Below are 27,954 nucleotides of genomic sequence, written 5' to 3'. Positions count from 1 at the left end.
TAGGGATACCAAAGTCGATATGAGCAATGGAAATATACCTGCAATCAAATCCACTCCGGAAACATTTCAACTTTTTCGAGATCTGCCACCAGAGTAAAGGTTAAGGATATGGAAGTTTGCAGGTTTGCAGCCACGCATCATTCATGTTTCCAACTACAACAATACGTGGCCAGAAAACGTCTATCTTTGTCCAAGTATGCCGCAGCAGTGTCCTTTGACAATGACGTGTATAGAGCCGCGTGATGTGGTGCTGAAGTTTAATAAGCCCCTGCAAGGTCCCAATTTAAGATCGAAAACTTACATGGAGGATGCTGAGCGACGAGGTCCTCACACCACTGGTACGGAATTAGACACTCAAATTTTTGGCCAAGTCGAAGCCGAAATGGTACGGAGAGAACAGCCAATCATTCATGCCAACCTTAATATCGACGTAATCTGGCCTCATACAGGAGAATGTTGGACAGACATGATCCACCCTATGGGGGAGGGGGGAGGGGGGAGGGGGGATTTATAGGGATGAAGCGGATCATAGTACCAAAGAATGAACACAACTACCCTGCGAAAGTTCTAGGTGTAATGCCTCGCCTAGTTGACAATCGGTCTCTCGGTGTCTATCAATGGGCTAAATCTCTGGATGCCCAAGAGCTTTATTTTCTCCAGGAGGACGACGAAGATTTCAGTATCATCGAAGAAAGCACTCAGGTATCACATCTATGTGAAGTATTTGTGTCAGAAGCATCTCTTAACCAACTAGTATGGGAGGGGATGAGATGCCAGGATCATTAGAGGACATTCATAAGGCACACAAAAAAGGCTTCAACGAATCCCGCAACTTCACGATAAAATTAAAATGTTTCCAATGGATCTAGTTGAATCAGGTATGATCAATTCTCACCTTTCCAATCACTTCTTGAAGCCCAATGTAACTAATGTGAACTTTCAGGACGTCTTGATGACGAAGATCAATGCGAATTAAAAAGACTACAGGCCTGGGAACCACCAAAGATTAAGTACATCAAAGAGTCACAGATCGAGGATATTCTATGATAAAAATCATGTTGCACTTGCCGCAGGGAGTAAGGCTGTAGAGTCACACCAAAGATATGGTGTTCAATACTTCTGACTGGAAGCTGGCAGTAAGATGCTTGTCAATTATTGATTCTGTTGGGAATAATTGAATCTTTTGAGAAGATGAGCTAGCTTGGTGGAATGAACGATCCCCCTGCCCTGCGGTGATCTTATGGTCGGATCACAAACCAAGCCACTTAGCTATATATCTTAATAAAAATTCAATCAAAAATCTGAGTTCCTATTGGGCAATGCATCTACGTGATTGGTATATTTGCATCTGTTTGACCACTCTGTCTTGCACCCACTAACGTGCATCCTAAAAGCTTTATCAGTATATCCAATTGAATAACCAGCCGGTGTACTCATTGGACTTCCTTGAATTCTCAAAGTTCACACCAGTTTATACACTAAAGTCAGAGAGTAAAACAGTGCAATGAAAATGAAACACCGCACAAGAAATATAGCGAGTTGGATGGAATTCACAATATTGCTACAAAACGTATGCATAGGGGTATCACTCCGCTCCTGTCCCGCGCTCAAACAGACGCTTTTATCTCAAACATTTCCTGCCATCTGACATATATTAACTATATGTATGTCTTGCATGATCAGGTCAAAATAGAAGGGGGATACTGTGGAATCCGACGTGTATAATGATCTGTGTGAGTGGGCACCTTACAGCAGCCCACTCCACCCGCGCTCCGTTTACAGCAACTCCAGGACCAATCGCTAAGCCAATGGGATGCTCCGTAAATAGCCAGCATTTCGTCGACGGATTTTCCTTGATAACATCTCTCACCATGCTGTTCGACGAGCTTTGGAAGGGCTCGTGGGTGCAATGTTTTTGATCCTAAAACAAAGACATATCAGTATTGCGCAACAAGTTAAGAGCGTGAAGCCGAACACTAACCAGGATGATAACGGTAAGGCCCATCGGCATCTTGAGATCCAATTTGTTTGAAACACTGCCCACATTTACCGCCTTTAAATTTGAGAGATTTTCTCTCCAACCCCATTTCCTCCAAGGTTGGATCAAGCCTCCGCTTCTTTGGCGATGATGATACACCGGCGACTGATTGGCTTCGAGTTCTTCCGTTCAAAACTTCGTCATTCACATCTGTCAAAATAATCCGAGCTAACGGAACCCCTTCACCTTTTTCTGCCAAGTCCCTCTCATGAGTTAAAGCCCTCTCCGTAACTTCCCTCAACCTGTTCTCAATCTCGAGTGCTTTTTCCAAATCTTTCGACTTCTTTTTTTCTCTTTCTAGTGCTTCTACGGCAGCATCCCTGACGGCATTCGTTGAGGAAGCGCGCGTGCCCACTTTTGTAAATTCCAGTTGTTCATTGGCAAGTTGCTCCTTGAACAACCGAGATCTAACCTTTTCATCTTTCAAAGCCTTTTTGAGCTCCTCGGAGATTGCCATCACGGCAGGCTGAGGAATTTTATTCGGCTGAGATATAGGTGTTCTGCTTCTTGATTGAAACCGTCTCTGATGGTCTAACAGATCCTTTAGTCTTTTCGTTTCCTTCCTCTCATCACTCAACTGCTTTTGAATTATCTCAATATATCTTCTGTCCGTTTTTGAAGCTTGGTCTGCACTATCGTTCCGGGGCATCAATTCTGGCAGAGTATTCTGGGCGTTGATAGCCTTAGCCTGAATTTCCATCATCTGCTGTTGTAAGGTCTCGACCTGATTCCATTCATTTTGATAATTATTTGTGACAGTCTTTAGCTTCTCTTTCGCTGCCTCTAGTTCTTGCAGCAACACCGCAGTTCGTTTCTTTTCTATCATCAATGCTTCTTCCAGAGGACTTTCCTGCTGCAAGGTATCCTCATCGTCACTCACCAAGTCAATGACCAACCCCTTGCCTGGTATAATTCGTTCCTTTCTCGAATTCATAGACATTCCTCTCCGGTCCGTCGACTTCCCATCTACTTTATCATTATTCAAGAGTCCTTTAGTACTCCATCCCTCCTCTTTCTCCTCCTCTACATATTTGTCACCAAGCAAAAATCTTAGAGTGGTCGTTCGCACATGCGGATACAAATTTCCGGTAGCTCTAAGCAATGCTTTGAGGGATTCGACATCTGCATTGTTGAGAGCGGACTCTAGAGACTGGGATTGAGGAAGTGCTTGTAGCTTTGACTGAGGAGCTGGGGTCAAGATTGAGGAGCCTAGTCTAGAGGGTGTTCGAAGAAATGGAGAGGCATTTGATGGCGTAACGGGAGTCAGTGGGTAATGGTTTAGAGGAGCCAGTTGTGGCTGAGATTGAGTGGAAAATTGAGGAGGGTGTTGGGTATTGTGTCTACTAATCTCAGGCGCAAATGGTGGCAACTGATGTTGCGTTGGGAATCCATTGGGATTTGAGTATGGACTGGGGTCAGTTGAAGCTTGCATTGTGGATGTCCACCTTGGTACCGGTTGAGGAGGATAATGTTGCTGCGAACCAAGATCATTCGAGAATATCGGACTTGGCGAAGGAAAGCTTGACTGCTGTGGAGAGGAATTGGAGAGGTTTGGATAACGTGTGTGGAATAACGAAGGATTGAGCTGATCTTGATAAGATGCAGGTTGTTCTGCACAATTCAATCGCACGGCCTTTCTTGACATTTGTTTAAAGCAAAAGCTCACAAGTTCATCAGTGTCTAGGGTGGTTCAATGATTGTTTTACTGGAGAAGGTATGTCAAAAGAATGGTTCGAGGAGGGTTTAGGAAGACGCGTTGGCGGGGAATCGCGATTTTCTCGATAAGCTGCTGCTGTGGAAGGCGCGTAAATGCTTATCGACACGTGACCGGTCCCCTTTTCATGTATTTTTTTTGTCAAGATACCACATCTCACTATCAATTTCAAATATCGTGGGTTGGATGAATATGTCACAGCAAACATATATCAAGTGCCTGATCAATTTTCTCGTTGGAAGGATCTGATTGTGATTGGCTTACGCGGAGGGTTGACCAGATTTGGAACATATCACATCGTGCTTACTCTAGGAAGGGCGGCTACCACTGTCACAATGAATTGAGAATGCGCCCCTCACCATATCAAGCTTTCAAGTATCATATCGAATATTGTTGCTGGAAACCCGTTGCGAGACACTTTCACTAGGTATTGTCAGTTCAAAAAAACTCAAGACTCTCATCAAAACCCCTTAACTAGTTTCAATCGGTTCTCTGGTCTCAAAAATGGGGGCAGAAACCATCAATCCGAAGCTAAATGTTGCTATTATCGGCGGAGGTCTTGGTGGACTTGCTCTCAGTATTGGACTCCTTCCTTATCGTGATGCCCTCAATATCACAATTTACGAATCAGCTCCTAAGTTTGCAGAAATAGGGGCAGGAATTGCATCTGGTCCTAACGCAGTGAATGCCCTAAATCTGATCTCTCCTGATATCCTTAGAGGTTATAGGAAATGTGCAACGTTTAACGAAACTCGCGATCACGATAATGCATGGTTGACTTTCCGGTATGGAACGAATAGTAAAAATGGTGATGGCAAGAATATGGACTTGATTCAGCATGTGGGAGAGGAAGGAAAACCTCTGGGAGATATTTCGAAAATGCTGATAAGAGAGGAGATTAGAAGGAGAAGTTGTGTGCATAGGGCTAGGTTCTTGGACGAAATGGCAGCATTGATTCCAGACGGAATGGCGAAATTCAAGAAAAGTCTAGTGAGCGTTGAAGACCCGGATGAAGACAACGAAGGGTTGAAGTTGACATTCGAAGATGGTGAAACAGTTCTCGCTGATGTAGTGATTGGCTGTGATGGAATCAAAAGTGTCACAAGGAAGTTTGTCATGAGAAACCAATCAATTGAACCGGAGTTTTCAAACGCCTACGCGTATCGAGCTATGGTTCCCAGAGATGTTGCCCGGGAAGCGATGGGAGATATCTTAGCACTAAATGGCCAATCATACCTTGGATATGATAGATATATGATTAGTTACCCAGTTGAGCATGGGAACTTGATCAACATCGTTGCATTGAAGACAACGAAAAATGTCGAATGGGATCAGAACAACTGGTTGGTGCCTGCTACCAAAGAAGAGATGGCGTCCGATTTGAAAGGCTATGATGAGAAGTTGGTTGAATTGGTCTCGAAATACTGTGTTGGAGATAAGTGGGGGCTCTTCCATCTTCCACATTCTCAGAAATATTTTCGCGGAAGGATTTGCCTTATGGGAGACGCTGCTCATGCAAGTACACCCCACTTAGGGGCTGGCTCTGGTATGGCATTTGAAGATGCTTATGTCTTGAGTCGTCTTTTTCAGGATGTCAAGAATAAAGATGATATTCAAAAGGCACTCGAAGCTTATGATACGGTGAGAAGACCAAGGTCGCAAAAGCTAGTTGAATTTAGTAAGAAAGCCGGAGAACTGATCTCGTTTACGCATGTTGATTATGGAGATGATGTGAAAAGGATAGCTGACGAGATCGATTTGTTGTATGAATGGGTTTGGACATATGATCTTGAGGGGAGTTTGGTAGAGGCGAAACAGCTTTCCGGTTTGTTCTAGTCTCTTCTCCAATGATTGTGGATTATTGAGAGACTGCATCGGGCAACATGTAGCGAGGTAGCGTGCGTCCTTTTTTACCTCGGGGGCTGTCATTTGTTGAAGAGATCGTTCTCCTGCAGGACAATTCAAAGGATTGACGGCATGGTTAGATACGGTTAAAGAAATCTGAGATAATATTGATACCTTGCCGTTCTTAAATGGCTGAAGAACAAATTCAGATGAGATAAATGCTGTTTCTAAATGCATGCTTGTAGGCGAAGTGCATTTGCATGTATCCACAAATATACCTAGAAGGCTAGCACAATTCCGCGATCTACATAGAATAGCGTGGCACGGTGGCAGTCTGCCCTAAGTCATGCAACGAGGCCCGATACAAGGGATGTACTTGTAAGTTTTACAAATCATATACGAATGACCTAAAAAGTGGACGACCCCAATCATTTTGAGGAGACCAATCATACATTATATTGGAAAAATCTTGTATTTCAATGATATCAAGACGTATTCGAATAGATTTCTATTATTTAGTTTGAAATTGAAGATCAGATGTGATATCAGGATCACGTGCGGAAAGTGTTCGTGGTCAACAAACCTTATTATTCTTAGAAAGGGGAATAGGGGCAGCTAACGCATGAGGTTATACCAACTTACTTTTGCTTGGATCACTAATCCTTAGGAATGACGATGAATCCACACATCCCATCGTTTCTTAAATACACTCCAAAAAGTCTAGAAGTAATAGAAAAGCTTTTGAGAACTTGTCCAATCTACCCCCGCAATTTAATCTCACCGCTTAGATAAAATAGGTTTAATCTGTTACTAGATGATCCGGATAATCCATAGAAAAAAACTCTATTTTACCACTATTCAGTATTCGGTCCCGGCTATCATTCCCAGTCTGGTTCTCGGGTCCTTCATCTAACCTCATCTAGGTATAGTAGAAGCGTAAATTCTCGGTTGTAAGTTTTCATGAAGCGTGCCTCTAATAACTTCCACCTTTTCCAACCAGTAATGACAAATTCACACCATTGTAATGGCCAACGTCGTTTGAATGAATGGCTTTGATGATTTCAACCAGAATCAACTTCCAACTTCAATCACCGTGACCTAAGATGAAGAGATCCTCGCCCTCGACAGGTACATCGTTTCCGAGTTATCAATGTCAAATATGTTTATCTACTTACTCCACAATCGGACATCTACGACGTCATGAAGCTGTGCGTAAGTCAATCCCCACCACTGCTATCTTCCGCGACGCGGGATATATTAACATTGCAACTCAAATAGACGCTGGGCAGCGACTTTACGGGTGCCACTTTTGTGATCAACACTTTTTCAGATCGTGAGTTGAACAATTGAAAGAGCCAAAATCATTCCTACTAATAAGATCTTAGAGATGCTGCTAGAAGACATTCAAAATCATGCCCGATCAGGGGTGGGAGGCCAATGCCTCAGCCAAGGCCAAGAGGAAAGCAAAAACAATCATGTGACTCTTGTGCACGATCGAAACGAGCTTGTAATCAAGGACGCCCATGTGGGAGTTGTCAATTGAATAACACACCCTGCACTTATTATCGTTCGACGGGAAGCAAGGATGGCCCGCAGCCTTTGCAAGCTATACAAGATCTAGGGTCTTCAAGACAACCATTGCATGGTACCGCACCAACCCATTTTGATCAGGCCAGCAACAATGCGACAGCTTCTGGTATACCATCTCAAGATCCTAGGATGCAGTTTGATTTTCTTCTCCATTACACAAAGCCTGGAAGAGAGTCGCTCTTAGATTTTTTCGGCACCCCAACGGCTGGCAGTATATCGACTCCAACCGTTTCTACCGCGATGTCTTCATCCCTTATGTCAAATTCCTCACTACTTGCTTTTCCCGGTGAATTGGAAGACCTCATGCAAAGCAATGCACTGCCAATACTAGATGATTTTATCTGGGATGGTGAACTCAGTACTCTTCCAATCAACTCGACCCTACGAAGCTCGTCTCAATTGGAAGGCCGGCTCCAGGAACTTATATCGAAACTTACTGTCACCCATCAAAGATTATCCGAGCGTGATGGAGACTTGCCGCCATTCTCCGAAGAAATAAAAACCGTTTTGTTCACTGTTCCTAATTTGATAAATTTCACTCGATTATTTTTTGATCATGGGTATCCTAATTGTCCAATTATACACCAACCTACTTATAACATCGAGACAGTCTCGCTTCCATTGTTATTTGCCGTCTTCCTCATTGGCGCAGCGTATTCTGCACCTCGAGATACGGCTGGCTTAGCAAAGGAGTGCGGTGCTTTATGCGAGGAATTCGTTTTCGAGAATGAAGAAATGAAAGAAATACTTTGTTCGGAACAGTACACTGAGAAATCGACTAGTCTCCAAATCATCCAAGCAGCATTTCTTGTATCAGTACTGCGAAATTGGCAAAATGGGCAACTCGCAAGGAAGAGAATGCGTAACAGGCGATATTGTGATATTGTCAATGGTGCGAGGGCACTGGGATATAACTCAACAAGAAACATGTACGCTACGGGTGTTTTCCCTTTTGATTGGCATGGTTACATTGAAGCAGAAGCAAGAGTTAGGTCAGCTCAGCTTGTCTCTACCATCTTTTATTCGAGATGCTAAATATAAATTAGGGTTATGAGTTGGATATATCTTGTAGATTGTCATTATACTTTTTTCAACAAGTATCCACCCCGGTTAACGATTGCCGAGATGGTCGGTGATATGCCATCCTCGGAAGAAGCATTTGCCGCTACAGATGCCCTCGTTTGCGAAGGGTATTTGTTAGGAACAAATGAGGAACCTCGAGCCGCTCTGGCAACCTCTTTGGAGTGGCTAATGGGAGATGAATGGAATCCAATTCATCATTACGGACTTACAACCCTCAATTTGTTCACGTTCCTCAACGGTAAACAAAATATCCAAGACTACCTGCCCATATGATACCTTTGCTAACTATAGAAGCATTAAATACAACAATCTTCAATCTAAAAGTGACGTCTTTCTGGATCTATAACTCCGCTCGTATCTCTCGAGCTCTCGATAGATGGAAGATTCTTTGGGATAACCATTTAAAACAAGTCGGACCAGATTTCACGAGATATGGGTTCTTTAAGAACTCTCTGGAATTCTGGCAGCTTACTAAGTTAATACTTAAAATGGAGGGAAACATGGGCCAAAAAAACCTCTGTGGCAAGGCCGAGATGGCTAGCGATTCGATGACAGAAATCAATGCCTTAATGGACAAATTTCAAGGGGTCGCCATCTCTTGATTCTGATCTTCATACGTTACGAAGCCCTGGCAAACATATCATATAGCGCTAGGAGTTTCTTCACGCTATAATGGAAACTATACGAATTCACATCGATAGCCTGCAGAGAGCTCTCCTTACAAGATTGCCTCGACTGGAGAGCAATGTATGAAGGAACTAAGAGGCTTAAGCCATAGGCTCTAATGCGCCCTTCCCACTAATCTCGATTTTGGACATCTCTCGAACCAGACTTTTCGTTCCTCTAGTTTCAGTGGCTTCGACCCAATTGCCATGTACTTGAGCTTTTATATGAAATGGCAATTCAACAATAGCGATTGCCTTTTCAAAATCTCTTGTATCAATCACAATCAGATCACAACGATTGGCAATCCTCCTTTCCACCATTGCCATCACCCATCCATCCCCTTCCTTGGAATCTTTCGATCGGGGAATGAAAATCGGTTCTTGGACATGCGAGTCTTCTCCTGCATAGAAAAATTTCGTTTCGCTCGTCTTGTTGTTGTGCATCGCAAGACCATTTAGTCCCTGGTATATATTACTCTTTGCATCACTTTGTTCTGGAATGAAAACATCTAAGAACACCCATTCATATTCCTTCGTCATGAATCTCTCGTCAATTCTCGGAAATTCACATGGGATATCCAAAACTACCAATGGATCCTGTATCTTGGTGCCACTCGGTTGACTCAAATCAAATTCCCAACGTGCGAAATCACCTTTCGTATCCGGATTCGGCATTCGTCCATCATCGGGTGGAAAGAATGGAAAGGCATTATCGTGCACTCTCGAACTTTCCATGTATAATTTCCCATCCTTTCCTTCCCAGGCTCCAGCTGTATGAACTGGCATACAGTTGTTCCACTCATAATATCTCCATTCTCCTTCCTCCCATCCATCCGGCAATGGTGTCGACTTTCTCCTCGGGACCACAATGAACGTAGCAGGTTTTTCATAATCCCATGCCCAATGCTGGCCCCCTTTCTTCATTCTCTCAATGTCCGCTTCGAAGCACCAACATACCAGTATTAACCAATTCTCCGTAATGGCACAATCATGAATAAATGCACACCACGGACTCTTTACCCATAATTCTTCCACCTTTTTCCCTTGCGCATCGAGCGTATATGTAACTACATCCAGCGTGGCCAACCCCTTTGCCTCGTACCCAAATACAACAAGTTCATTCGTAAATGGATCAACCTTCGGATGGGCCGTAAAAGTCTTCGACTTCACTCCCTCAGAGGCAAAAGGATCGTATCCCAAAGTCTCCAACGTATCGCCATCAACTTCATATGGCAACCCCACTTCCTTCAACGCCAACAACTTGTCAGCCCACATGACTAAATTCGTGTTTGCTGTACTATCTACCGCAGCTCGTACACACGGATGATGTGTATATGGATTTCGATATAATCCAAATAAAGCTTTGTTAGCCTGTCGTTCGAGTTTGTACCGTTCGGTCTCGATATACCGCATTTTCATATCGACGATCCCGTTGTGGAAACGAAAGGCGGAAATATTGCCGTCGCCATCGATAGGTACATTTTGTGGGTGGGGTGGAACGAAAGGGTCGCACATGACACGATAAAATGTTCCATTTATCTCTGAGGGGATAGACCCAAGGACTACGAGATTGGCGACTTCACCTTCGAGACGGCAGGGGAGGTTGGAGCCTGCGAGGTCAATTGCGGTGGGCCATCTGGAGGTGAGATTCTGAGGATTTCGGCTGTCATGAGTGGCGGGAGTGTGGGTTGTTGTGGGCAGGGCAACTTTTGAAGGAGGAGGAACGTCGGGAGCATCAAGGCAGAGAATTTTTGTGGATGATGGTGGGTCATTTGGTATCGCCATTGTTTATGAGGTAATGTTTGTAGCAATGAGTGAACTGGCCGTTGATGATAAGAACAATGTGATAGGTAGTGCAGTAAATTGAAGTATTTATATACTACAAACATGACGCACCCTGGGCATCAGCAGATATCATGACCCCAGACGGACTTTTCCCTCACTGCATATATTTATCAATAACCCATATCATCCATGTATTCTTACATCTCCAGATCAAGCGAGTATTACACGCACCACTGACAGCGGTTCCACAGTTTGGCATCCCCATATATTTTAGGGAAAGATAAAGTCCGTAACTGCCGTGAAACTTCACCCCCACCAAAAGTCCCAGAAGTGTTCTTGGCCTTCTCCCCCAAGCTAGCTCCAGAAGCTAACAGTAGCTGCCGAAGGGGTTTACATGTGGGTAAATGGCTTTTCGGATGATAGACATCATGCTGCTAGACCTCAAAGGGTTTGAGACTGCACCGGGAACATCCCTCCTTACCCCATAGTTGTCGAGGGATATATTCTAACCGAGTCTTCTGTCCATGGGTCACGCGATTGATGCATATATAGCGTGTTATTATTGACTTCTTGATGAATTTGTATTGAAAGTATTTCATTCATCCGGTATGTAATTGATCAATGCTTTGGAAGAGGAGCAATATTCTGGCGAATCCTTGCATTGAATTTGGTAATAGTCGGCATCGCACCGTTCCGGTACAAAGTGCCAGTCAGCATTGAGGTTCAAAGAAGAATGATTTGCAGCACGCAAGTGGATTCTCTTGAGATGACACGACACGTGGAGAGCTTGGACTAGCTAGACGTTATGAATGTTCTTGGAAATATCCCTAAGTTTGAGCCCCTGGAAGTTGATGACCGGGAATTTCCCACCTGGACGTGGGGTTTACCGCTCGGCTGTCCGGAGATTTGACTTGCTCAGGATTCTTTCTTCGCGATTGGAGAATAATCAAATTTGATTTGATGGCGTGGCGTCAGCGGCACGAAAAAGCGAAAAAGTCATGACACCCGAAAAGTTCGAATTACCACTGACTAAACATGTTTATGGGGATTTGAGTCCATCATACACTTGATGTTTTCTACATTTGAATACAGATTTATATCATTATGAAAGGTTGAAATATAAGTATCTTTGATCATAGTTTTATTGACCCGCTGGACATTGATACTTCGGATCACTTTACTCGAAGTGCGAGTTTCCGAACTACACAATGGTCAATCTGGCAAGCTTGGAACGAAGATTCTACGATATATTTTCCATGCGGAAGCCTCTGTCAGGAATGAAGGAACAAGCTTCTTTTTCTGCTCGGGGAAGGAACGGCACTCATCAAGAAACCAATTGAAGTAGGGAATTGGAAGTGACGATATGGTATTCCAAAACAATCAAGTGGTTGTGAATCCCTCCCCTTCCTCTTAATCCATCTTTATTCATCAAGTGTTTCAAAAGACGTTGCAATCATGCGAGGAGCTGCAAGATGCATCAATAGGTATCCCTATCTAACCATTCTTCTTATCTTCTCAATTTGCTTCTATATCTTCTTTGTCAGTTCTTATGATTCCCCAGTCCATAGCATCCGGGAGAAAATTCCAAAGCTTCGTTCTTCCAAAGCAACGGAAGATGTTTTCAATTTCCTTCGCCTCGATTCCGCAGCCCTTCGAGCTTTATGCGAAAAGACAGAATGGAATCCAGCCAAAGTTATATTCACATGCGATAATTCCATCGACGGAGTTGGGGACATACGAAACTCGATACTGAACTGTGTACGGTATGCAATATCTGCGGGCGCCGGTCTAGTGATCCCTCGAATTATTCTCCGAAATCCGGATGATATCTCACAGATTCGAACCGGTGAAAGAGTTAGTATAGCTTACATGTTTGACTATTTTCATTTTGTCGAATCGCTCAGGTATTCTTGTCCGCAAATGGTCATATATCCATACATAGATGATGTTCCAAATTCAAACGAGGGAAGAGGTCCTATCACACTATTGCCAGAAAGTTTATTCTCTTCTCCAATTCCGAAAACAGGCTTAGAACTTCCGGAAAATTGGAGAGAATTATTTGAGGGATGGTTGGATGGATATTATCAGTTCGCGACGAATCAGACAATGAATATGCCGGTAACGGTTGAGCTTGGGAGATCGTATTTGCAATATCCGATATATTCTGACGGGGAGGAATTTGCACTTTCTTTTGGTGGGATATTGAAGTTCCGCAAAAATTTGAGGATTCTTGCTACCACTGTTTTGCAGAATATGTTATCCACATATAACGTGTCTGGAGATCTTTCACAGCCGTTTCTCCCTGATACTTTTTTTGGTGCACATCTCAGGACAGAGATAGATACTACAAAATCCTGGCCGGCTGAGGATTGGTTTTATCAGCGTTATGAATTCCAGTCGATACAATACCTGAAGAAATTGGCCTCTACAAACCTCACTCTAGTTTATGTAGCATCAGGCAACGAAACCGAGACCGCACAGTTCTCGCGAGACGCAGCTGCATACCATGTCACTACTAAATGGATGCTACTCGATGCTAAGGACAGGGAACTATTGAGCAAGTTATCATGGGATCAACAGGCGATAGTCGATTTTCTCGTCTTGACGAAAAGCTCCAAGTTCGTCGGAATAGACCATTCGAGTTTTACGTGGAATATTGCGTTGCAGAGACATCAATTTTTGAAGAATGAGAAAGACTACTTGGACGGGCCGGAGTTGTTAAGTGATGAGTTAAGTACGGTGTTTGGGAAGCCAGGTGCGCATCCTGAATACGCAGCTTGTTTGTGGCCTTGATTATGCGGATATTGATTAGGAGTTGCGAAAAGAAATGTGATACTGCTTAGCGTTAAGTTTGGTATGAATGGACAATTATTCATTTTGTTTTCTTGACTCGGAGTACCCATACATTTAGCGTTAGAGAATCAACAAGGCAGTAAAATTATGATCTATATACTTGAAGCGGTGCGGATTCAACGTAACAATAGACGTAAGTCGTTGGATTATAGGTATTACACAAGTACAAGGTATAAAAATGCAAGTATGGCAAAATCGTAATATTATGAGCTAGGACACGCGAAGCTATCGAGATGCCTATGTAAGTACAATGAGTGTAACGGTCGCCAATCGCCTATTCCATTATTCCCTATCCATTCTTTCCGTCTGTGAAACTTCAGTTCCGGCATTAATCCTCCACTGCCTTTTCAAAAATCCAAAGATGTGAAATTTAACGAGTGTGAATTGCGCATGTGCACATATTAAGGAGATATTATGTTGTTAACGTGAGATAATATGCAAGGTACGAGTCGTTTAATGGCCATTGGAAGAGTTGGTAACGGTGGCCTGGGGACGTGAGACACCTCTAGCTCTTCGATCCTCTGCTATTTGTCTCCAGATATTACTAGACCAAATCGCCCAGTTCTTGGATCTCTCAGGTCCGACGCCATCGTTGATCTCAACCTTGTCATGGATAGTTGGCAATTGATTTTGAAATCCCTTGGTAAGTTCATTCATTGTCTCTTCCTTTGCTGTTCTTTGCCAGTCTCTTTGATCTTCCTGTTCCTTGGTGGTGATTTGCCTATCGAGGCCGCAAAAACCGTTGACGGTGACCCAGTAACTTTTGCCGTCTTGATCAACAGAAATCTGGTACCACCATTGGGCTGGATTTCCAGTGGGAAATGTTTCTTTTGTAAAATCATCCATGTTTTTCGATCTTTTTCGAACTAAGTACTTGCTTCGTTAGGATCTCAAGATTGCTATCAAACTATGTGTGAGGTATTGACGATGCTTACCTTTGATTGAGACGGAGACTGTGTGTGATACGTGCGGATATGTGTGAAGATGATTTTATTTGTGTAGATGTGGATGAAGGTGCGCAGATAATGCAGGTGGATAGAGAGTATGAAGAAGTTGATAGAAGCAGGATATTCTTGCGAGAAAATCTGTGTTTGAAGTGGGAGAAATGTATTTTTGTTGGTTGAAGGTATGTTTTGGGATTCGTGATTGAGATGTTGTTGGTTGATGAAGAGGAAAGAAAAAGAGAAAACCAAAGAAGGAAATTCGATCTATTTGAGCACAAATAATGAGGCTCTCAAGGCATCAATGTTCAGAATGAATTACCATTTGGTAGTCATTTCAAGATTATAGATACCAAATAATGCTGTGCATTCTATGAATATTACAACTTGAGGAGAAAATGGAGTCATTTGATGGATTTGTGACTTAAACCTCACTTCTCATGATTCAGAATACTGAAAAGTATATTTTGGACTCATACAAATATCTGCCACTGACCAATGAGGCTTCTCATACATCATAATGGTGAGTAAATTCCAAGATGAGAGTCATTCAGAAGGGAAAATGTGTTGAATAAAACAGAATATTCATTGAATGGTATGATTTGAGCGGACAATGTGATTATTTGGTGACTGGTATGTTGAAATGATGATTCGAAAAGTGATGAGGGGTAGGTGTTGGAGTCATATAAGACTTGAACAGTCAGTGACAGGTTTCTTAGCCATCGATTCCTAGATAGTAGTCATTCCGGAAGTCAGATTCATAAAATATGACTTCGTACTAAATGAATACTGCAATGTGGGCAGAGAACAAAGTCACCGACGGGTATTCAATTATCGACATTTCGAGCAAATGAGTCGAAACCCGATAATTGACCAAATGCGGATTTATACCTCTCAATCATTTTTGGAACAAGAATTTACAGACAATTTACGGAGAAAGTGACAGTCATCACTTAGTTTCTAACAATTCAGAACGCTGAGGTCGGGTATTTTCAGAGCTTGGTCAACATCTTCACAGTGGAGAATATAACAAAGGAGTTTCACTGCAAATTGATTGGGCATGAGAGGATAGTTAAATTATAATCATTGATTGGTGATGGCTTTAGGGGTGCAACTCAAAACCAATTGTAGGAAGAAATTTGAATGCTCTCCAAACTAATCGGTAGGGACACATGAAAGCGAAGACTTTACGACTTCACTCTTCCTACATAGGAAAATGATGGGAAGTCCCTTGATGACATCTGAATATGATAGCAATGAGACCTTATACCGCAAAGAATATAGTCTAGAGTGCATTTCATCGAACATAAAATAAGTCTGCCGTATATAACGCTTGAAGATTGAACACTTGAATCTGCAATGCACCATATTCCATATTCTTCGTGTCAACCATCGTAATGAAAACAAGACAACACAAACTCTTAGCACCAAGAAGTTTGGTTTCGTACGGATTATAAGGGCTTCCATGTGATGAATAATCCGCGAAGATTTGATAAATTACCGAGAAAGCAGGGGATTTTGTCTTCTCAACAGCTGTGTCAAACACACGAACGGTAAAGAATTTGAATTTTCAATCATGGTTTGATGAACTGATCAACACGGGATTCAATAACGATCAGGCAAATCCGCCAGATGCTTCAACAGTAACAGACATTCCGGACTTTAAGATATGGCAAATAAAGGAGATCCATACCCATTTGGCGATCAATGGGGCCGACTCTTGGATTATCTGTATCTTTCGTGGAGAGCAAGATGATGTAATGGATGAGACTCAAGCACACTTTGATGTGACCCCGAACCGCTGGATAAAGGAAAGGAATATAAGCTTGACTGTGCCATTGAAGGGTCAACAGCGGAAGCACGAGAAAAGTACACGTGAATCGTATGGAGGGTTCTTAGATAGACAGACGCCTCGAAAAGAGAGTAGAAACGATAGCAAAGAAAGTTGAACGAGTAAATCGGAAAGACGAGGCAAAAGGATTGATGATTACCAGTACTACTGGTCATGATATCGTATGGTGTGAGGTAGAGACCATTGTGATAAAGTCTATGCTATTTCAGGAAATGGAGTAAGAGTAACAAAAGCTTAGAGAGAATATTTGAAACTGACATCTTCAGTATAAATATTATATGAAGTTGTTGCTGAGAAACGACGGTGTTTTGTGAAGGATCTAGAAACGAGGTCAACCTGGGCAGCTCTAGTAACCTTGGAAGTGGCTGATAATTAGTCTGAAGTGCTTCTGTGGCTGGAGGTTACCTACATGGATGGCCGGGGATTCCAAGGTTGCCCAGGTGAGGTGCTGTGGCGGACGGTGTTGATGATACTCCGAACACCGAGCCAGTTTGCCGAGATACCGATATCGATCCATATCGATCTCGGTTAGAATGATCAAGATTGATAACATTATTTGATTGGACAATAATACGAGTAAATTATATTTCTTTTTTCTTCTCCCAATTTCTACTTGAGTAGTTTTAACTTTCCAAGCATGCAGGTATCGGGCAATATTTACGAAGTTCCTACATTTTTATCACTCTCGTCACTATCAGTACCCCGTGTTTTTTTGTTTGGATTTTTCCGCATGTTCTCCGTCCTTTACTCTCCTTTCATATTTGACAATTATATGACTGGAGCTTTAAACATCGCCATGCGAATTCTCGATGGAGATCCTGTTTCGTAATCGGTTTCGGGTCTTCATATATTGACACGGCCTACCTGGTCTATTCTATCTGTCTATCTGTCTAATCTCTCTTCTCTATACTCTTCTACCTTTCGTGTTTCAATCTATCTCTTCTGTATATAACGATTTTGTAATCCTTTTTGTGTTTTAACATTCTATACCAGAATTCAACTTCATCTACCAAATCCTCATTCATCAATATCTAATCGTCATCGTGTCTACCTTTAGCCGTGATATTTGCCTGCATCTCCTTCAACACAGCCTTCTCTCATTCTTGCTTGGCCTCTTGGACCCCTTGGCCTTGACACAACGATTGATCACACAGTACAAGGACGCCTACATTCTTTTGTCAGTGATGATATAAAGTCGACTTCTCCGACCATTACCCTTAGTATAACACAGTTTAAGTTCAATATACCCCTTCGACGATCGCCACACACAGTCAGGCATGCGCTCGAGTATATCCATCTAATTCCTCAACGAAAAGGCCCTAGTCGCTATCATGGGATTACTCCGCCAAGTCAGAACTTTGACTGGCAAGAATCTCCTTATTACGGTCAAACGACATGCCTTTAGCACATCCATACGCACCTTTATCCTACCAGTGGCCTTGATCGTATTTCTTAGTTATGCCAGGAATTTATTCATACCACCTTCAACTTACGGGATTGGCTCTAGCCAGCCCATTCGATCATTAGAAGAAGGGATCCGAGCCGCGGACAGGTGGACGAATACTTTGGCATTTGTTAACAATGGGTCTAATAGGGGAGATGTTGATGCTGTTATTGCTGATTTAACTTCGCAGGCTAAGTGCTGGGGCAAAGGTGAAACGTTTGACGACGGAGGCTGAACTACTGGATATCTGCAAAAGTACTCTAAGGGGGGCAACATCTTGTTACGGTGCCATTGTTTTCAATTCTTCGCCTTCGGAAGGAACAGGGGGAATATGGAACTATACCATGCGAGCAGATGGCGCATTCGGCACGAAGATTGATGTTACAGCAAACAAAAACGATGCCGAACTCTTCCTTTTGCCACTGCAGCGTGCTGTTGATTATGCAATCGCTTCGAGAAATACAACAATCGATCAGAATGCGTTGCCCACTACCGTCAACGAATATCCGTATACTAGCCAGACTCAAAAGCAACGCGAAACTGCAATTCGGACGAATTACCAAACTGCCATCATCAATATTCTTGGAGTCGCTTTCTTGATTGGCATGGTTGGCGTTACATATCATTTGACTGGGTTCATTGCTTCTGAGCGGGAGCTTGGAATGTCACAACTTCTAGAAGCTATGATGCCGAATCTACGAAGATGGGAACCTCAAGTAGCCAGGATACTTTCATATCATCTAGCCTTTGATATCATCTACATACCAGGATGGATCGTCATGGGTGTCGTTTTGGGAGTAGGAGTCTTTGCCCAAACCTCCATGGCCATTGTGATCATATTTCATGTTCTGGCCGGCTTATCCTTAACATCATTCTCTATCCTTGGTGCTGCCTTTTTCAAGAAAGCTCAGCTTAGTGGAATTACTCTTGCAATTGTCACACTCCTACTTGGTGTCGTAACTCAAGTCATAGACAAGACAAACTCGGGTACTGTGGCAATCTTGAGTTTACTTTTCGCTCCATGTAATTATGTGTTTTTCCTTGTTTTCATGGCTCGATTTGAAAGGCAAAATATTGGCACCAACCTTGTACAAGCTGCGCCAAACAATCCATGGTCACTGCCCGGAATTGCGCTATGGGTTTTCTTAATCATTCAAATTTTTGTTTATCCGATCCTTGGGGCTTTAGTCGAACGTTCCCTTTTCGGAACAACTTCCAAGGGTCGTTCAGTTGTTGGCCAAGGCTCTGAAAAGCATGCACAATCACTTGGGTCTAACACATTGGAAACCGTTCGATTGGAGAACTTCACAAAACATTACCGACCCAATTGGTTTCGAATGAAGACAGCTGGATTTACCAAGATCCCCACAGCTACTGTCGTCGCTGTCAATGATTTGAGTTTGTCCGCAAGTAAGGGTCAAATCCTTGTCCTTCTAGGTGCCAACGGATCTGGGAAGAGTACCACCTTGGATGCAATCGCAGGATTGAACACCGTTACTAGTGGAAGTATCACAGTTGATGGTACAGGAGGATTAGGTATTGCTCCACAGAAGAATGTGCTATGGAATGAACTTACAGTAGAGGAGCATATTCGTATCTTCAATAGCCTCAAATCCACAGGACCTCGGGACAGCAAAGCAGCTCTCAAAGAGTTGATCAAAGCGATAGACTTGGACCGAAAGATCGGCGCAAAATCGAAAACTCTATCTGGTGGTCAAAAGCGTAAACTTCAATTAGGAATGATGTTTACTGGTGGAAGTTCGGTATGTTGTGTGGACGAAGTAAGTAGTGGGTTGGATCCTTTAAGTAGAAGAAAGATCTGGGATATTCTTCTGGCCGAAAGAGGTTCACGAACTATTATTTTGACGACACATTTCCTTGATGAGGCGGATCTTCTCGCCGACCGGATCGCAATATTGTCAAAAGGCACACTTCGAGCGGAAGGTTCTTCTGTGGAATTGAAGGAGAAGTTAGGTGGCGGTTATCGCATCAATCTTCCCACTGGTCACGAACACAAAGAGCCTCCTCAGGTTGAGGGCATAAAGCAGCACATGTCGTTCGGCCAAACGACTTATGTAGCACCAACCTCCAAGCAAGCCGCTCAGATCATTAAGCGTCTCGAGGAAGATGACATCACAGATTATCAATTATCCGGACCAACGATTGAAGATGTATTTTTACAATTAGCCGACGAGATTCGTGCCGAAAGCGACGAAAGTCTACTCATCCAAAACTTATCATCTGACAATGAGCAATCTGGAAAAGAAAAGGATACTGTCACCAAACTCGCAATGATTGGTACTCACGAGCGTCAAGCGTTGGAGCTACATACCGGTCAAAATATTGGGTTCTTCCGGCAAGCCTGGGTTCTATTCAGAAAAAGACTGACTGTTCTTCGACGAAATTACCTGCCTTATATTGCAGCTCTCCTTGTACCGATTATTGCAGCTGGTCTCGTAACTCTTTTCCTGAAAGGGTACAATGGTGCCGGTTGTACTCCAACCGACAGAGTTTCTACATCTGATTCGGAAAATCTCTTCAGTGTTGAGGAGTATGATGTTGTTATCGGGCCGTCCTCAAGGTTTTCGACAGAAGTACTTACTTCTTTGTTTGAACCCTTATTGTTTGGATTGTTTCCTACGCCAGATGAAATCCAAAGTCACACTCATCGAGTTGACACGTTGACTCAATTCAACAGCTACATTGATCAAAATTTCGCCAATGTCACTCCATCAGGATTCTTCCTTGATAACGGTGGTTCACAAACCACACTCGCGTATAAAGGCAACGGTCAGATATTTAATGCTGTATGGGGTCAAAATGTCATGGACATTATGCTCACTAACATATCTATTGCCACACAATATTCTGAATTTGATATTCCATGGGCACCCTCAACCGGTAAATCATTACAACTTGTTGTCTATTTTGGTCTTGCAATGTCCGCTTATCCAGGATTCTTCTCATTGTATCCTACTGTCGAAAGAACCAGGAATATTCGAAGTCTTCAGTATTCCAATGGTGTTCGGTCATTACCATTATGGCTTTCGTACGTTGCTTTTGATCTCATACTCGTTCTCATCTCGAGTGCTTTGAGTGTCATAATCTTTGCAGCTGCATCTTCGGTTTGGTATCATGTCGGCTATTTATTTATCATATTCGTTCTGTTCGGTCTGGCATCGATCTTGTTATCATACGTGGTGTCACTTTTTGCCAGCACGCAACTTTCAGCATTTGCATTTGCAGCCGCTGGGCAAGCGGTCATGTTCCTAATCTATCTAATTGGATACTTGTGTACTTTGACCTATGCTCCAATCAACAAGATAGATTCAACGCTTCTCGTTGTTCATTTCGTCATCAGTGTTTTCACACCAATGGGAAGTCTTATCCGAGCAATGTTCATCGCATTGAATCTGTTTTCTACCACTTGCTCTGGCGAAGAATTGGCTCCTAATCCCGGAGGAATCCTGCAATATGGTGGACCGATCTTATATTTGATCCTTCAGATAATTGCACTCTTCGCAATTCTGATCTGGTATGATAGTGGCTCTGTAGTTGCTTGGTTCCGAAGGCATCGCAAGTCACCCAACGCGGTAACTGATAATGAAATTCCTGCGGATGAAGAGATTGCTGATGAACTCGTACGAGTCAACTCATCAAATGACGGTCTTCGAATTCTTCATCTAACCAAGAGTTTTGGATCTGTAAATGCAGTTGAGAATATAACGTTTGGAATAAAGCGTGGCGAAGTTTTCGCACTCCTTGGACCAAACGGTGCAGGAAAGTCCACTACTATATCATTGATCCGTGGTGATATCCAACCAAGCAAAAATGGAGGAAATGTTTTCGTGGAAAACATTGAAATCAATAGACATCGTGCTGATGCAAGAGCTCATCTGGGAGTTTGTCCTCAATTTGATGCTATGGATCAAATGACCGTTTTAGAGCATCTTGCCTTTTATGCACGCGTAAGAGGTGTTCCAGACGTCGAATATAATGTTCAAGCTGTCTTAACCGCTGTTGGTCTGCAAGCATTTGCTTCTCGTATGGCAGCCAAACTTTCCGGTGGAAACAAACGAAAGTTATCACTCGGAATCGCTTTGATTGGTAATCCAACAGTGCTACTCCTCGACGAGCCATCCTCCGGTATGGATGCTGCTGCAAAGAGAGTCATGTGGAAAACCCTTGCTTCAGTCGTTCCAGGCCGTTCACTCTTACTCACAACTCACAGTATGGAAGAAGCTGATGCATTAGCTGACCGTGCAGGTATCATGGCTAAAAGAATGTTGGCAATGGGTACTTCAGATCGGTTGAGAAGTAAATTCGGTGGTTCTTATTATGTTCATTTAGTTCTCAAAAGTGCACCACATACCACCGATGATGAGATTTCGACTTTGAAAGCTTGGATCAACGATAACTTCCGAAATGCAGTCATTGAAGATAAAACTTTCCATGGTCAAATGCGATTCTCAGTTCCGGTGTCTAGCTATTCTTCAAAGCAATCTGGGATGAAAATGGATGGCGTATTAGACGAAGACGAGATCTACAGTACTGGAACTAGTATCGATGAACCAAAGTTAAGAGACTCGGGGATAGGATCATTAATTATGAAATTAGAAGATCAGAGGGAAGAACTTGGATTGGAGTACTATTCAGTTAGTCCAACAACATTGGATCAGGTTTTCTTAACAATTGTTGAGAAACATAATGTGGAGGAGGAGAATTATGCTGCGCCAAAGGAGAAGAAGACTCTGGGGGGATTAATAAGGAGGAGGAAGAAGGAGTGATGGAGGACGAGAGAGAGGGTCCACCGATGATATTATGGCTGCTGCCTTTCATTGAGAGAAGACGGGGAATGGGCTAGACGATACATACAGCATATGATACCAACAGCATATGATACCATAATTTACGGGATATGATTGTATGGAACAGAGTTCACCAGTTTTGTATATAGAGATATTGATTAATGATTAACTACTAAATGATTTGCATTCGTTCAGCTCAGATTAATCAGATGGTGTTTCATTCCAGTGTAAGCAGGATATCTATCAACATTAGCCACCTTTATAATTGTCATTTTGCATGCACATCCAAATTCAAAACAAGGGACGGGCGGTCTGTCAGACGATTCAAACAACAATTCTTCTACAAATTTTACTTCACCGATCCCCGAAAACGAACGACAACAGTATACAAAAGTCTTCTCTGCGCTTCAAAACCAAGTGCTCTTACCCTCATTTTCCATCCTCACTTCCCTCCTTAAACTTAAACTCAAACAACACCCTTCGCCCACTTTCGAACATCCACCCCTGCGAAATTTGTCTTCGCTTTCCCAATGGCTTCGCCGCCTTCGATTCTGAAACTTTCGGGCGGTCCGAGGTAGCTTTGGCGTATGCCGCCGAGGTCGATGATTACTGTTGGGGGAGGGGAGTTAGTGCGTTGTTGTGGTGTGGTGTGGTTTGGTTTGGTGTGTTGGGAGGAGTGTTTAGGTGGTGGGGAAAGAGGGAAAGAGGGAAAGAGGGAAAGAGGGAAAGAGGGAAAGAGGGAAAGAGGGAAAGAGGGAAAGAGGGAAAGAGGGAAAGAGGGAAAGAGGGAAAGAGGGAAAGAGGGAAAGAGGGAAAGAGGGAAAGAGGGAAAGAGGGAAAGAGGGAAAGAGGGAAAAGAGAAAAACGTGAAAAACGGGAAAAGAAAAATCACTCACCCTTCTGAAAAACAACACCCGGTTCAATCGCCCAAATCTTCAGCGTATGCGCCCCCGCAACCTTCAACGCAGTATGTCTCGTCGTCGTCGTATTCCCACTACTCTGTCCCCAGACATTATCCACCACCGCGCCCGCCCAGCCGACGGGGAAAATCGCCGTCGACACGCTCGAGGGCACGAATTGGATGATCTGGGGTGTTTCGTCGTCGAGGGCGATGGCGTATTTGAGGGTTCTCTCTCGGCCGTTTTGGTTGAGGGAGGGGGAGATGAAGAGGGTTATGTTTGCGAGGGGGACGGGGGTGAAGGTGTACAGGTTGTAGAGGAGGACGGGGCCGTGCGTGGTGTTTTGGGTGGGAGCTAAGACGGGGGAGAGCGTTACGCCGGAGGAGGTGCGCCCGAGACCTGGGAGGGTGATGTAGGAGACGCCGTTTACGGAGGTGGAGGAGGAGGTGTGGTCTGCTTCGATGGCGATGTGGCGGTCGGATTCGACGAAGCCGGTGGTGAAATTTGAGGGGGTGAGAGTGTTGTTTACGGGGAGGAGGACAGAGGGAGGGCCGTAGTTTCCCCATTGTCCGGATTCGCAGGAGGAGGTTATGAGGAGGGTTGCGATGGTGCTGTTCGGGGCTGGAGGCGCGGATGCCCAGTCGATGGAGACGTAGACGCGGGTGTCGGTGCCGTTTGAGCCGCCGGTTGTACCGGAAGTTGGGGAGAGATGAACATATGGTTGAGAGGCGTTGATGGTCCAGCTGCAACCGAGGATTCCGCGAGCAAAGATATCGATGTAACGAGTTTGTGGTCCGTACGGGTCCATGGGAGGTAAAGTCAATACTTCTGAGGATAGCGTGTGATAATTGTCGTCTCCTGATACTGTGGCATTTGATCCTTCGATTCCGACGCCGATGTTTCCTGCGACTGAAGTTTCGAGAGCTTGGACATAGGACATTGGAGGGAGAGCATTACGCATTGGTTGTTGCCAATAATCGTATCCAAGATGGGTTTCTATGTAATTGTAAGTATGCTACTATGATGAATTGAGAAGAAAAGAGACTTACGATCAAGAAAATGATTCCACTTTCCATCAAGCAAATTATGATATCTCTGCGTCAAATTATGATCCATCTTAAAAGCCTCCAATACCTCTTGGAATACCTCATTGGCAGCATTCCTCTTCTGCTGCGTATAATGTGCATTTTTACCAGCGCCAATGTGTATCTGATTGACAACCTGTCCTCCTAGTACTGGCTGTAAAATCATCTCATAATAAGCTGGTTTCCAATCATCTCCCAATTTATCATAAACAGCTTGAGCTTCTTGGGCTAATTCATCCCATTGTGCAAGAATCGCGTCAGCTTCGTTGTAGTTAATTACCGAGTAAACTGTCATATCGATGTTTTCGTACTTTCGTCTCGCAGCCAACATACCATATGTGTCCATAATACTTGAAATATTGGAAGCGTACTCAGGGCCAAACTCTCGAGTTGCCCATAAGTTGAGCCATGTGGGGACGGAATCGTAACCCCATTGAGGTGTATTGTAGGCAAGGTCCATGAAGTGGTTTATGGGGATCTCGAGGGGTTTCAAATCACCCACATTGAGCATCCAGATGCGATTTGCTTGACGAGCGGATGCAAGTTGCATCTGTTGTTGGTATATTTAGTCAGATTTCTACGACCATGACAAAGAGAATTGGGACATTACTAACCTGTTCAACAGTCTTCTCAAGTTGAATAGTATTAATCCACTTGTAATCCCGAGGAGATCCAACATAATCCACATGATAGTAGACACCTATTTCATTAAATGTCAGTAATTTGATCGCTATCCCCCAAACAAAACCAAGAATATACTAACCAGAACCACCACTTCTATTCGTCTCGTTAGTCAATGGTAACCTCCTTACATTCCCAAAATTATCATCCGCCCATAGCAAAGTGATATCATCTGGAACTGTCATCCCCGCTTCATAATACCCCTGAACCTCACTATACAAACACCACATTTGTGGAATCTCAGTTACATTCCTCCCCTCATACACTTCCCCAAATATCTCCCTTTGTTTCGTCACTATATCCCCTAGTACCGAAATAGCCTGCGCTTGAGTCAAAGATAAAGCAGTATCACCGGATCCACGCATGGCCATCGTGAAAAGAGTATTCGCGACATAGGGAGCAGCACGCTCAGCACCGTATTTGAAGAAAGGCGCGACCGATGCGTTATTGGTGTCGTATTCCCATTGTCCATTTCCGCCATATTCTTTGCCGAAAGTAGACCATTCTTTTGTGGCACGCGACATTGGTTCTGTATGACTTGTACCCATCACAATTCCATAAGCATCCGCCAATGGTTGATTAGCGTAATCATCTACATTGAACATACTATCCCATTGAGCGGGCCAGAAGTAATTCGCTCTTAATCTTAGTAGGAGTTCAAAAACTTGGGAGTGGAAGTAATGATTAAATCCAGCACCATATTTTCCTTTTGGATAATTCGCACTGTAATTGTTAGCAGTCATGTCTTTTTGGCCTTAATACTAAATCTTACTTGATCCAATTCGTCAATGCAGGCTGTTCATCATTCAAAAAGAATCCTCTGTATCTCACACTCGGTGTATCCTGAATCTTCAAAATTTGCATCCCTCTACTCGGAGGTTTAGGTGCTGGACTCATTTCTCCAGATCCTCCTTGTAGTCCTTGTCCCGGTCCATGCTGATGTGTCGCATTTGGATCTAAAGCCCAAACCCCATCTTGGATTCTTACCGGAACATCCGCCCACCACCACCAAGGACTGACACCTGCTTGTTCACTGATATCATAGAGTCCGTATATGGTACCCCTGAGATCGCTTCCCACGATCACCATTGCTTCCTGGACACCAGGGAGAGGATTTTGAATTATGACGGACATAAAGGCTTCCCATTTTCCTTTGATAGGATTAGGGTCTAGAAGACCGGATGATATAAGCTGGGTAATCAGTGGCGATTGTGTGAGCGTCCCTACAATAAGGACAGTAGATGAAGGATCAGATGGGTGTAGAGTAGGACCAGTGAAGTTTTGTTCTGGACCAACGGTATACTATGTTGGTGTAAGGATTATTATCTGTAAACTGATTGGATGTGGAATGACATGATGCTTGTCTATCTCTAGGTCTAGAGATTTATCGACAGAGGAAACAAACTTACATTAACATCATTAGTAGGTGCTCTATAAGTATAAAGCACCTGGATTGCACCGCCGCCGCTACTACCAATCGTTGCGTTATGTCCCAAATCACCACCCGGGTTAGCGATATCACCAACCACTCCTCCTTCTCCATTCCCATTATTCCTTTCAGGTGGTGGGTGATCATTTCCATTTCCATCACCACCTGGACCACTACCACCAAATCCAGAACTTCCTGTAGAAACATTTGGTCCAGCATTTCCATCCCAATAAGCCAACGTCAAATTCTCTCCCACAACCTTTCCTAAATCACCAGCCAAATCCTCCGCTACCCTCAACACACCCCACCATTCCTCTTTACTTACTAATATTTGTGCATTGAGTCCTTTACCTGCTATCTGCAAGTGAGAAGATGTGCCATTTGTCGGTTTTGTCGTTGTGATTGTTGGATCTTGGCCTAATGCAGCGATTAATGGCAAGAGAAATGTCAACGAGGTGAGAAAAAGAGGCAGTCTACAGAGACTGGAAGACGTCATTTTGAATGCCAATAATTGAATTGTTGGTCACCGCATCGAATTCTCCAAGAAAGGCATGCAAGCAAATACAAGAGATCAAGCCCAAAAGAATTGTGTGAATTTAGAGCATTGGAATCGGGAATCAAGCGGTACTTAAATACTATAGCAATATTCTCCATAAGAAAATCCGGGGCCCCATATAGCAGCTATATCGCCTGAAGTAAACTTTCTGCAACTTACGGTAAGAGGCGGATCAGAGGATAAAACCTTTGCATATGCAGATGTTGGATAGAGAAGCTCGTGCTAATCGGACCAATCATCTAAGGACAAGCATAGGATAAATGCAAATTCCTTGTATGCGTTTTTGTTGTGCCTGGCAGCGTAGTGTCTTCTTGTAGTCAGGCCAAGCCAAGTTCTAAACTTATCCGTGGAACATAGTAGTGTAGGTCCTTTCAAAAAGAGTGGTGTAGAGATCGGCATAACGATTTTGCGGGGTTGAACATGTCACTTTTCTATTTAGCCTGAATAGAGTAATAGGACAAATCACATATAGTTGCAACAGTGGGAGAAATTGCGGGTAAAAGCTTGTGCGTAACCTAAGAAGGCAACTATTGTAGAAGATTGAATAGTCTAGATTATAAACTTCTCAGGTATAACAATGCATGAACCATCCAGCTCAAGATGACCTTCGCCAACTATGGCGGAGTTACGACGGCTAATATTCCAATTATTTGCAAAAAAAAAAAAAAAAAAAGTATAATTAATCA

General features: G+C 43.4%; 9 protein-coding genes across 9 annotated transcripts; 5 read left to right on the top strand and 4 right to left on the bottom strand.

Moving 5' to 3' along the window:
* Positions 1-220: 220 nt before the first annotated feature.
* On the top strand, positions 221-514 carry EAF02_010961 (uncharacterized protein; the record flags this gene model as incomplete). Its single annotated transcript, XM_038907009.1, has 1 exon — positions 221-514. One exon carries the CDS (start codon positions 221-223, stop codon positions 512-514), a length of 294 nt encoding a protein of 97 aa, XP_038753299.1.
* A 1,462-nt stretch (positions 515-1,976) lies between these two features.
* Positions 1,977-3,683, bottom strand: EAF02_010960 (uncharacterized protein; the record flags this gene model as incomplete). Its single annotated transcript, XM_038907008.1, has 1 exon — positions 1,977-3,683. One exon carries the CDS (start codon positions 3,681-3,683, stop codon positions 1,977-1,979), a length of 1,707 nt encoding a protein of 568 aa, XP_038753298.1.
* A 573-nt stretch (positions 3,684-4,256) lies between these two features.
* Positions 4,257-5,588, top strand: EAF02_010959 (uncharacterized protein; the record flags this gene model as incomplete). The annotated part of the gene is made up of 1 exon (XM_038907007.1): positions 4,257-5,588. The coding sequence occupies one exon, from the start codon at positions 4,257-4,259 to the stop codon at positions 5,586-5,588; it is 1,332 nt and encodes a 443-aa protein (XP_038753297.1).
* Positions 5,589-6,700: 1,112 nt separating this feature from the next.
* Positions 6,701-8,872, top strand: EAF02_010958 (uncharacterized protein; the record flags this gene model as incomplete). Its single annotated transcript, XM_038907006.1, has 5 exons — positions 6,701-6,809; positions 6,876-6,930; positions 6,983-8,179; positions 8,234-8,508; positions 8,565-8,872. 5 exons carry the CDS (start codon positions 6,701-6,703, stop codon positions 8,870-8,872), a joined length of 1,944 nt encoding a protein of 647 aa, XP_038753296.1.
* Positions 8,873-9,037: 165 nt separating this feature from the next.
* EAF02_010957 (uncharacterized protein) lies at positions 9,038-10,720 on the bottom strand (the record flags this gene model as incomplete). Its single annotated transcript, XM_038907005.1, has 1 exon — positions 9,038-10,720. The coding sequence occupies one exon, from the start codon at positions 10,718-10,720 to the stop codon at positions 9,038-9,040; it is 1,683 nt and encodes a 560-aa protein (XP_038753295.1).
* Positions 10,721-12,175: 1,455 nt separating this feature from the next.
* On the top strand, positions 12,176-13,513 carry EAF02_010956 (uncharacterized protein; the record flags this gene model as incomplete). The annotated part of the gene is made up of 1 exon (XM_038907004.1): positions 12,176-13,513. One exon carries the CDS (start codon positions 12,176-12,178, stop codon positions 13,511-13,513), a length of 1,338 nt encoding a protein of 445 aa, XP_038753294.1.
* A 513-nt stretch (positions 13,514-14,026) lies between these two features.
* EAF02_010955 (uncharacterized protein) lies at positions 14,027-14,419 on the bottom strand (the record flags this gene model as incomplete). Its single annotated transcript, XM_038907003.1, has 1 exon — positions 14,027-14,419. One exon carries the CDS (start codon positions 14,417-14,419, stop codon positions 14,027-14,029), a length of 393 nt encoding a protein of 130 aa, XP_038753293.1.
* Positions 14,420-17,358: 2,939 nt separating this feature from the next.
* Positions 17,359-22,597, top strand: EAF02_010954 (uncharacterized protein; the record flags this gene model as incomplete). Its single annotated transcript, XM_038907002.1, has 2 exons — positions 17,359-17,951; positions 18,001-22,597. Exons 1-2 carry the CDS (start codon positions 17,698-17,700, stop codon positions 22,595-22,597), a joined length of 4,851 nt encoding a protein of 1,616 aa, XP_038753292.1. The 5' UTR covers positions 17,359-17,697.
* A 487-nt stretch (positions 22,598-23,084) lies between these two features.
* EAF02_010953 (uncharacterized protein) lies at positions 23,085-27,208 on the bottom strand (the record flags this gene model as incomplete). The annotated part of the gene is made up of 7 exons (XM_038907001.1): positions 23,085-23,227; positions 23,515-24,513; positions 24,567-25,152; positions 25,217-25,302; positions 25,366-26,006; positions 26,056-26,585; positions 26,693-27,208. The coding sequence occupies 7 exons, from the start codon at positions 27,206-27,208 to the stop codon at positions 23,085-23,087; spliced, it is 3,501 nt and encodes a 1,166-aa protein (XP_038753291.1).
* Positions 27,209-27,954: the final 746 nt, after the last annotated feature.

Source organism: Botrytis sinoallii (assembly GCF_014898435.1).
Source record: "Botrytis sinoallii strain Bc 23 chromosome Unknown BSIN_028, whole genome shotgun sequence".
Taxonomy (NCBI): Eukaryota; Fungi; Ascomycota; class Leotiomycetes; order Helotiales; family Sclerotiniaceae; genus Botrytis; species Botrytis sinoallii.
Note: the sequence above shows the minus strand (reverse complement) of the source record. Positions and strands in the feature narration are given on the sequence as shown.